Raw genomic sequence first — 10,293 nt, 5'->3', positions numbered from 1 at the left:
TGAAAGAGAAGTGAATATTTGCGAGTCTCACAGTGCGTCTTCACGCGAGTGATGACGGAGAAAACGACTAGTCATATGCGCACATACGGCAGCACTCGCATGCAAAGTTTACAAAGAGGTGAAACAGCTCGGTAGGTGAAGCGAGTTTACCCGCCACAACTCAAAATCAGCCGCATTTGGCAGGTGGCGGTGCTAATTTCCATCTCTGGCGCGCGCGCTCCGAACCGATCTCAGACAGAGAGCCCCGTTGTTTTTTAATACTTATGGGGATGAAAATAAATATATTCATAAATAATTTTTGGAGTCAAACTCTTTTGATAAAGCTTGAACAAAATACTTTCAAAATGTAAGACTTTATAAAGCCGTGATAAGACTTTATAAGGGTCTTAATTTTCACAAATTTGTTTATCACCTTTTAATACTTTTCAAGACCCCGCGGATACCCTGGTAAAGTACAGATATGTGAAAAATGTACTTTGTATTCGTGTTGAATGCCATCCTATACAAGTCATGATAAAATGTTGAAAGGTTAAGAAAATATTGCTGTTTGTGATAGAATAGTGCGATGTAACTGTGTGCTAGGCCCAAGACTTTATTGTGATTCGCTGTTGTGGTATTTTTCAGTTTGCCCTTTTCCGTTGCGAAGTAAACGTGGCTCTCTAAAAAGTCCTAAAAAAATGCGGGGACAAGCGGCAAATAAAGCTGCTGCTGATCCACCTAAACCGGCTTCAAACTCAGTGGAGACAGATAAAAACATAGATGAAGACAAAGAGCAGACCTCACCAACTGAGAGCAAAGAAACCAACTCTCAGGTCACAGCAACTGAGACAAAAAGCAATAAGCGGGGACAAGTGGCAAATAAAGCTGCTGCTGATCCACCTAAACCGGCTTCAAACTCAGTGGAGACAGATAAAATCATAGATGAAGATAAAGAGCAGACCTCACCAGCTGAGAGCAAAGACACCAACCCACAGGTCGCAACAACTGAGACAAAAAGCAATAAGCGGGGACAAGCGGCAAATACAGCTGGTGGTGATCCACCTAAACCGGCTTCAAACTCAGTGGATGCAGATAAAAACATAGATGAAGACAAAGAGCAGACCTTACCAACTGAGAGCAAAGACACCAACCCACAGGTCACAGCAACTGAGACAAAAAGCAATAAGCGGGGACAAGTGGCAAATAAAGCTGCTGCTGATCCACCTAAACCGGCTTCAAACTCAGTGGAGACAGATAAAATCATAGATGAAGATAAAGAGCAGACCTCACCAACTGAGAGCAAAGACACCAACCCACAGGTCGCAACAACTGAGACAAAAAGCAATAAGCGGGGACAAGTGGCAAATAAAGCTGCTGCTGATCCACCTAAACCGACTTTAAACTCAGTGGAGACAGATAAAATCATAGATGAAGATAAAGAGCAGACCTCACCAGCTGAGAGTAAAGACACCAACCCACAGGTCGCAACAACTGAGACAAAAAGCAATAAGCGGGGACAAGTGGCAAATAAAGCTGCTGCTGATCCACCTAAACCGGCTTCAAACTCAGTGGAGACAGATAAAATCATAGATGAAGATAAAGAGCAGACCTCACCAACTGAGAGCAAAGACACCAACCCACAGGTCGCAACAACTGAGACAAAAAGCAATAAGCGGGGACAAGTGGCAAATAAAGCTGCTGCTGATCCACCTAAACCGGCTTCAAACTCAGTGGAGACAGATAAAAACATAAATGAAGATAAAGAGCAGACTTCACCAACTGAGAGCAAAGACACCAACCCACAGGTCGCAACAACTGAGACAAAAAGCAATAAGCGGGGACAAGTGGCAAATAAAGCTGCTGCTGATCCACCTAAACCGGCTTCAAACTCAGTGGAGACAGATAAAATCATAGATGAAGATAAAGAGCAGACCTTACCAACTGAGAGCAAAGACACCAACCCACAGGTCGCAACAACTGAGACAAAAAGCAATAAGCGGGGACAAGTGGCAAATAAAGCTGGTGGTGATCCACCTAAACCGGCTTCAAACTCAGTGGAGACAGATAAAAACATAAATGAAGACAAAGAGCAGACCTCAACAACTGAGAGTAAAAAATCCAACCCTAAAGCTCTTGGAGGTGGTTCAGAAAACCCATCAACATCAGACATAAAAGACAAGACGACTGAAGAAAAACAAGATGTACCAACAGTCGCTAAACCTGCTAAAAAAGATGAAGGGACACATGAAACGTCTGTCCATGGTAAAGCATCCTCTAAAACTGGTAAAGATGACTCAAAGGTTGTTGTAAAAAAGCCATCCACGGATGACCAAAATACAGATAAGTCTAAAAATGCTGAAGGTCATCAGACTGAATCCAAGACCCCTACAGACAGTCAAGCGGTCAACTCTAATGAAGAAGACAATAATGGTGGCAATAAAGGACCTGGTGATCAGTCAGAGAAACAGGGTACAGCTGACCACAAAACTGAGAACCTGGGCAGTAACAAAAAGCAAAAGGTGGATGCCCAGTGTGAGATACCACATACCGCAGAGAGCAGCCACTTCTTCGCCTATCTGGTCTGTGCCATCATCCTGGTGGCGGTGCTGTATATCGCCAATTACAACAAGCGTAAGGTGAGTGGCGCCACAGAGATGCTTTTCAGTTTTTACTGATGCTTTTTAAAGATGACAAAATTGCAATGACTTCTAATTCCTTTCGCCCTCTCATGCAGATAATTGCTTTTGTCGTTGAGGGCTGGAGATCAAGAGGCACACGGAGACCCAAAACCTCAGATTACCAAAAACTCAACCAGCATGTAAGTAGCGATATGCACACACAGAGGGTTAATTTATTTAAAAAATACATTTCATTCATGCGATCAACTAGCCTGACGTGTTCATACTCAATTCAGAATATGAGTCTGATACTGCTCACATTGGAATGTGATTATTGGGGCGTTTCATCCGAACCAGGAAAGTTTGATAGACCTCGATTGGATAGACCTACAACCAATAAGTTGTTAATGAGTAAACTGAGTAAATGACGTATGTTGAGCGACTCGTAGTTACGCCTGTCGTTATAGTCAATAAATCAATTAATCGCACGATAAAAAAAAAATTGCTTGATAATTTTTTTCAGACCGCTATAATTTACATTTGCAAATGTGTGCTAAAAAGGCACATAAGTTCCTGTAGAGATAGCGATACGCATTCTCCTTTTGTCATCAATGTCTTCCCTCTCGCTGTATCAAAATCTCACCTAGCTTTCCTCAGAGATGGTCAAGTCAAGTTCAGTTTGTGCATGATTACATGATATGACAATTTTTAAAATACTGTATCCTTATTTGTGGATAATTACATTAGATAGATTAGATTTATATGATGATTAATGATCAGAGATGATCAGACACAGATGAGGAGATCGAGTCCATCTACCTCTAATGCTTCAGTCCTGCTCCTCATCCTGCTCCTCATCTCATTCACTAACATTAGATAGATCCCACTGATATCTCATATATCATAATTAACCCACTGATGTCTCATATGGACTACTGTGATGATGTTTTTATTCCCTTTCTGGACATGGACAGTATAGTGTGCATACACTTGCATACGCTCTCAAACTAAATATAAAATATCTTAAACTGTGTGTGAAGATGAACGGAGGTCTTACGGGTGTGGAACGACATTAGGGGGAGGAGTTAATGACAGACATTTCATTTTTGGGTGAACTAACCCTTTCAGTAGTTTAACAACACTAATATAATTAACAAAAGTGTTTAATTTTTGAAAAGCTTTTGTCCACCAAATCATTGTGTGACCGCCTTGCAGAAGCGTGCAGTGATATAGAGAGGAACCTCGTAATGTGTGTGTGTTCAGAGCTGCTGGAAATGATTTGCAACACTTAGACTTTTCAAGGAACTGAAGAATGCAGAAGAGCCGCGTGTCGTGAGCGACCCATAATTTCAACCACATCCTGTTCAGTTCCTCAAGCACACTCGTTGGTAAATTTGCAAAATGACTGCCTTTTTTTTGTTGTTGTTGAGATTTTAACGCATTAGACCTCTCAGGAATCTAGTCAGTACTGGTATTTTCTGTAGTTCATTACAGTTAAAGATCCTCTCTGAATCTGATCTGGACACAGATCTGGACACTGGTCTTTCACAAAAACTGGATTTTCTCAGCTTTTTGTTCAAAATGTTGCTATTTTTTATGAAACTTATCCATATTCAAAAAGGAATGCATGAAGCTAGAATAAAACGGGTTTTTTTGTTTAAAAGTAGAGAGTCAGCTCTTTATTTTGATATATATTGCTTGCTCAGATATTCATTAAACAAAATATTCTATGGGCTATTAAATTTTGTGAAAATTGTCAAAAACCCTGGCGGTGGCTGGCAACTTTAAAAAAAAAAAATGCTGACGGGGAAAGAGTTAAGAGATGTTCATGGTTAATAGGCAGTGTTATAGCGTGAGCAACACGTCAATAGTTACCATAACCAGATGCTGGTTGTCATATGTTTAACAGTTTAGTCCAGGGTTAAAATGTTTTTTTTTGTACACCATATTGAAGAATAAATAAATATATGTATGTAGTGTGAAGTCTGATGTTTTAGAGAATTTAAGGGGTCACTATCTTTATCAGTTTCACAGATAAAAAAAAAAAAAAAAACATTTTTACTGAACTGTACCGTAAATGTACCGTAAACTGTACCTATGGTGTGAAATAGAAAAAATGAAGTTAAAAAAACTCTAAAAGGGGAACTTCAGCGCTGGGAAGATGAACCTGTATTTAAACTGGGTCATCAATGAAGTAGAAATGTGAAATTATTTTTGAATTTGGTGCCTTCTAGGCTGTGAAAAGACAGAAAATGTATTTTTGTCTCATGGGGATGAAAGACTACAAATCCCAGAATGCTTCGCTGCCCTTTGAGGCCATTCCCAAAGCCACCACTACTGGATTACTGTGACTGAGTTAGAGAACAGACATTACAATTAAGAACTGAACGTGTGTGTTCAATATAATGAGTGAGTCACCGCGCGAGTATCACAGCACTGAGCACTAACTGCAGGAGTGAGATAAACGAGCTGATGAGCTCTTGTGATGAGAGCTGAGGTAATTGCGACTACACTCGCGGCATACATTCACAACGCGAGTTCAGTCTGGCGCGTTTCAGTTCATGCCTTTGCAAACTTTACTTTCATAGAAATTAATTTGAGAAGTTAAAAGACTTACATTGCTCACCATATCTCCGTTTAAATGAGTGCCTGTAGCTGCGAGCTAAGCTCTGAGTGTGATCTCCATCCCCATGCGCGGGTTCAAAACATGCGGAAATGGCTCCCTCTGCTGGCTGTAGTCTTTAGCCTTTGGGCAAACATTCTTCCTAGGATGCAAATATCATCAATTTGCATCATAGGAGGAATTTTTCCAGAAATAAAATGCAGAAATCTCTCGTCTCAGGGGGATATGAGGGGGGAAAGCACAATCATTTGAATATACTCCAGGGTTTCTACTGATACAAAGCCATATGCTAATCGCTGAAGTAACCCTTTAATAATACACAAATATCATGGCGAGATGTATCTTCATTGTTAGATACTTATTTTCATATAGTGCTATTTATTTAATATGAAATTATGAATAACATTATTTTCCCCCATGACTTGTTGGACATTTTCAATAAATACGAGACAATCTTCACTTTCATCATTTCAAAACTGCTGAAAATTATAGTATTTTTTTTTAACCTCATATCAGACTAATCTCATCTAGTATTCCCGAGGCCATAACTTCCTTTGAGTAAGGTCAAAATACCGGCGCGATCATAGACATATATATTCCTCATTAGTGCCTGCGTGTGTGTTGCGTTCATCTTATTAACAATCGCTCCAGCGGCCTCGCTTAGCTCCACAACACTGTGCTGCTCTGCTTCACACTACAGTAACGTTAATAATCACATCATGAACATGATTTCTGCTCAAACTTGGCGTCATCAAACTACACCTTTGTTTTGAATAGGCGCCCTCTAGTGGGCGGAAAAGTTACATACTGCACCTTTAACTCGGCTATGGCAAGTAAGTAAAAAGCAGAATGTAACATAATTATGAACTGCAACTAGCCTAGAAATCTGGACGCTCCCTAGTGAAAGCAAATGTAATTTCCAGTCAGGGCGTCTAGCAACTCTCCGTTGGCTTGTGAGCTGTAAAAACCAAGCTCTGGTCAGGCCAATCACATCATGTATAGAGTCGGTGGGCGGGGCTTAACATTATGACGGCAGAGTTGTGGCGGTTCTGCTACTTGTACAACCCCAAATCAGAAAAAGTTGGGACAGTTTGGAAAACGCAAATAAAAAAAGAAAGTAGCGATTTCTAAATTTACTTTGACTTGTATTTCATTGCAGACAATATGAACACAAAATATTTCATGTTTTGTCTGGTCAACTTCATGTCATTTGTAAATATGCATCCTTTCCTGTCATTCAGACCTGCAACACATTTCAAAAAAAGTTGGGACAGGAGCAATTTAGGGCTAGTAATGAGGTAAAAGGGTTAATGTGATGTGATTGTGATGTGATTTGAAACAGGTGATGTCAACAGGTGATTGAAATTATGATTTGGTACAAAAGCAGCATCCAAGAAAGATCTAATCCTTTAGGAGCAAAGATGGGCCGAGGATCGCCAGTTTGCCAAAAAATACGTGAAAAAATTATTGAAATGTTTAAAAACAATGTTCCTCAAAGAAAGATAGGAAGAGATTTGGATATTTCACATTCAACAGTGCATAACATAATTACAAGATTCAAGGAATCTGGAGGAATTTCAGTGCGTAAAGGACAAGGCCGCAAGCCTAAGCTGAACAACCTTGATCTCCGATCCCTCAGGCGGCACTGCATCAAGAATCGTCATTCATCTATAAGCGATATCACCACATGGGCTCAGGACTACTTTGGCAAACCTTTGTCAAGTACCACAATACGTAGTTACATCCACAAATGCCAGTTAAAACTGTACTGTGCCAAAAGGAAGCCTTATGTTAACAGTGTCCAGAAGCGCTGTCGACTTCTCTGGGCTCGGAGGCCTCTGGGATGGACCATCACACAGTGGAAATGTGTACTGTGGTCAGATGAATCAGTATTTCAGGTGTTTTTTGGGAGGAATGGACGCCGTGTGCTCCGGACCAAAGAAGAAAAGGATCATCCAGACTGTTACCAGCAACAAGTCCAAAAGCCAGGGTCTGTCATGGTATGGGGTTGTGTCAGTGCCCTTGGCAAAGGTAACTTGCACTTCTGTGAAGGCACCATTAATGCTGAAAAGTACATAGAGATTTTGGAGCATAATATGCTGCCTTCAAGAAGATATCTTTTCCAGGGACGTCCATGCATATTTCAACAAGACAATGCAAAACCACATTCTGCACACATTACAAAGTCCTGGCTGCGGAGGAAGAGGGTACGGGTACTTGACTGGCCTTGCCTGCAGTCCCGACCTGTCTCCAATAGAGAATGTGTGGCGCATTTTGAAGCGCAAAATGAGACAACGAAGACCCCGTACTGTTGCCCACCTTAAGACTTGTTTGCAGGAAGAATGGGACAAAATTACACCTGAAACACTTCATCACTTGGTGTCTTCAGTCCCTAAACGTCTTTTAAGTGTTGTGAAAAGGAATGGCAACATTACAAAGTGGTAAATGCTTTACTGTCCCAACTTTTTTTGAAATGTGTTGCAGGTCTGAATGACAGGAAAGGATGCATATTTACAAATGACATGTAGTTGACCAGACAAAACATGAAATATTTTGTGTTCATATTGTCTGCAATGAAATACAAGGCAGAGTAATTTTAGAAGTCACTTCTTTTTTATTTTATTTGCACATTCCATACTGTCCCAACTTTTTCTGATTTGGGGTTGTAAAACAAAGAAGCTGGAGAACGGCTTCTCTCAAATCGACTCTGGAAGACTTGGAGTTGAGCTTTTCTCTGAGAAAAGAACAAAGAACAGCACTGAAGTCATTCTTAAGAAGGGAAGAAGTGTTCTGAGTTTAGCCGACCGGATACGGCGAAAGTTTAATCTGTCAGCTAGCTCTGCTTCACCTTCGTTGCTCTGGGTACTTGTATTACTATCCTATTACATGCAGAGGGACTTTTAAAGACAACCGTTTATCCGCCCCTCGGCTTGAGCTGTCAATGGTGTGTTCTCAGACACAACCTTCATCTTGATGTGGATCTGACTTGTCAGGCTAAACTGCAACACATTATATGATTTAAATACAATCATAAGTGTACAACCATCTGACTTTGCTTATATAACTGACCAGAGTTAATGAAAGAATACAGAAAACATCTGTTGCAAATTGTGATTTTCTTGCATTGTAAAATGAAATTGTTCTGTCTTTTTGTCTTCTGTTTTCCAGTGAGAAAATCATCCAGACGAGTCAGAAGTGGATGAATCGAAACATTTGAACTGTGATCTTGAAACTTGAACTCTTCAGTATGCGGCGTATATTAACACTCATATTCGCTGTACGGGACGCTCACTAAAAGACATGGATGTCGTCTCCTCATCCGCTCATAGCACGTCAGGAATGTTAGGTCTGAGATTACTTCATTCATTCATTCAGTGTCACAGATACAGAAATAACGTTCACTGTCCCGCTGGATGTCGGTTGATTCTGTGGCCTCTGTTTCCATTTAATTACCGAGCCGTCGTAGAGTTTCCTCGTTTTCTTTTTTATTCCTGGACGAATTGTGTAATACAGAGACAATTATGCATATTTTTGAAAGTATATGTTGATGTTTTGTGGGAAACGGATTGATTTTTGATTGTTTATATGGCATGTGAGTTGCACTTTCTATTATAGTATTAGAGTTTAGCATAGACTACAGATGTATAAATCATATATATATTTTCTGCTGGCCATTCAGTTCAGATTCACTCTGGCCCTTTTCAGTCCCTCAACAAATATATATATACATATACATACACTACAGGCCAAAAGTATATATATATATATATATACACAGTACAGGACACAAGTTTGGACACATTACTATTTCTAATGTTTTTAAAAGAGTTTCTTCTGCTCATCAAGCCTGTATGTATGTTTTTATATATATATAATTTTTTTTGTTTTGTTTATTTGTTAAAAGCAAACAAAGACAGATTTTATACCTTTATAATGCAACACCACAGTCCAAAAACTCTCAAACCGTCCCTTTAAAATACAACAGCCCTTATCTCAAACAACATCTCAAACAAGCTGCACTTTTTCACTTTTTGTTCATCAAACCCACCATCGGTTCTGTGTTACGCTGTTCTTTTTCAGCAGTCACTGATTCATATTAATAACCCATGTAAGTAACTGATGGGATTCCTGTGCCAAATGCTGACGATGCTCAGAAATGAGCAACCGAAGGATGTTTGATGAACTCATACACCCCTTGATCCTAACAATGGGAGCTGGACATCTTTTATTGGGTGTCATGTTTTAGACTCTGGTTGTGCCTACTGTGATTCCCGCTGTATTCTCTGTTCGGTCTGTGATCTGACGTTTAACCGGTGGCTTTGCATAACGGGTTTTCTTGAAATATGAAAAGCTATTTTGAATTATGTGGGTATCAAATATTACGGGTTTAACTTGCCTATTTGCTGTGGTCTGTCTTTTACCACTATTGCAATCTTTTCATGAGTGATATTATTTCTACACTGAAAAGAAAATTGAATATTGAATAAAATGAAGGTTTGATTTTTTTTTCTTTTCCTCTGACTCTTTTTCTTCTGTCTTTTTTGTCACCTGAATACGGGGTTATTTTTGCTGACTAAAACAAACAATGCTTGAAATAAAATTAAAATGAACTGAAATAAGATATTAAAGATAAACTTATATTTCAGCTAATTTCCAAGGCATCATTTTTCATATTATCTTAATTTAAGGTGAAGTACTAAAATTAGACAAAAGCTATACTGAGAAACAAATTGCTTGTTTATTAATGATTTAAAATGAGCTAAACCAACACATTTTCTACAGGCTACATTTGATCCTAACTTAATTTTCACTGTTAAGTGTTCAATCCACTTAAAGAAAGGAAGTTTGCTTTATTAATTTGTGTTGGGACAACTTAAATGATTTTTGTTGCATTTAAGGGACAGTTCATCCAAAAATGAAAGTGTTGTTATTTACTCAACATCAAGTTGTTCCAAACTTGTATAATAAATAAATATTCATATGCCCGTATATAAGCCATAGAACAATTTTTTTTAGATGTATCTCTTTTACTGGGATTCTGCTTAGTCTGTCATCAGTTATTCAATTATTAAA

General features: G+C 39.2%; 1 protein-coding gene and 1 long non-coding RNA gene across 2 annotated transcripts; both read left to right on the top strand.

Moving 5' to 3' along the window:
- The first annotated feature begins 677 nt into the window (after nucleotides 1-677).
- LOC137038386 (nucleolar protein dao-5-like) lies at nucleotides 678-2,308 on the top strand. The gene is made up of 2 exons (XM_067412897.1): nucleotides 678-2,241; nucleotides 2,295-2,308. Exons 1-2 carry the CDS (start codon nucleotides 678-680, stop codon nucleotides 2,306-2,308), a joined length of 1,578 nt encoding a protein of 525 aa, XP_067268998.1.
- Nucleotides 2,309-2,341: 33 nt separating this feature from the next.
- Nucleotides 2,342-8,978, top strand: LOC137038005 (uncharacterized). The gene is made up of 3 exons (XR_010897344.1): nucleotides 2,342-2,615; nucleotides 2,714-2,797; nucleotides 8,389-8,978. It is a non-coding gene; the product is annotated as an uncharacterized lncRNA (long non-coding RNA).
- The last annotated feature ends 1,315 nt before the right edge of the window (nucleotides 8,979-10,293 follow it).

Source organism: Pseudorasbora parva, chromosome 13 (genome assembly GCF_024679245.1).
Source record: "Pseudorasbora parva isolate DD20220531a chromosome 13, ASM2467924v1, whole genome shotgun sequence".
Taxonomy (NCBI): domain Eukaryota; kingdom Metazoa; phylum Chordata; class Actinopteri; order Cypriniformes; family Gobionidae; genus Pseudorasbora; species Pseudorasbora parva.
Note: the sequence above shows the minus strand (reverse complement) of the source record. Positions and strands in the feature narration are given on the sequence as shown.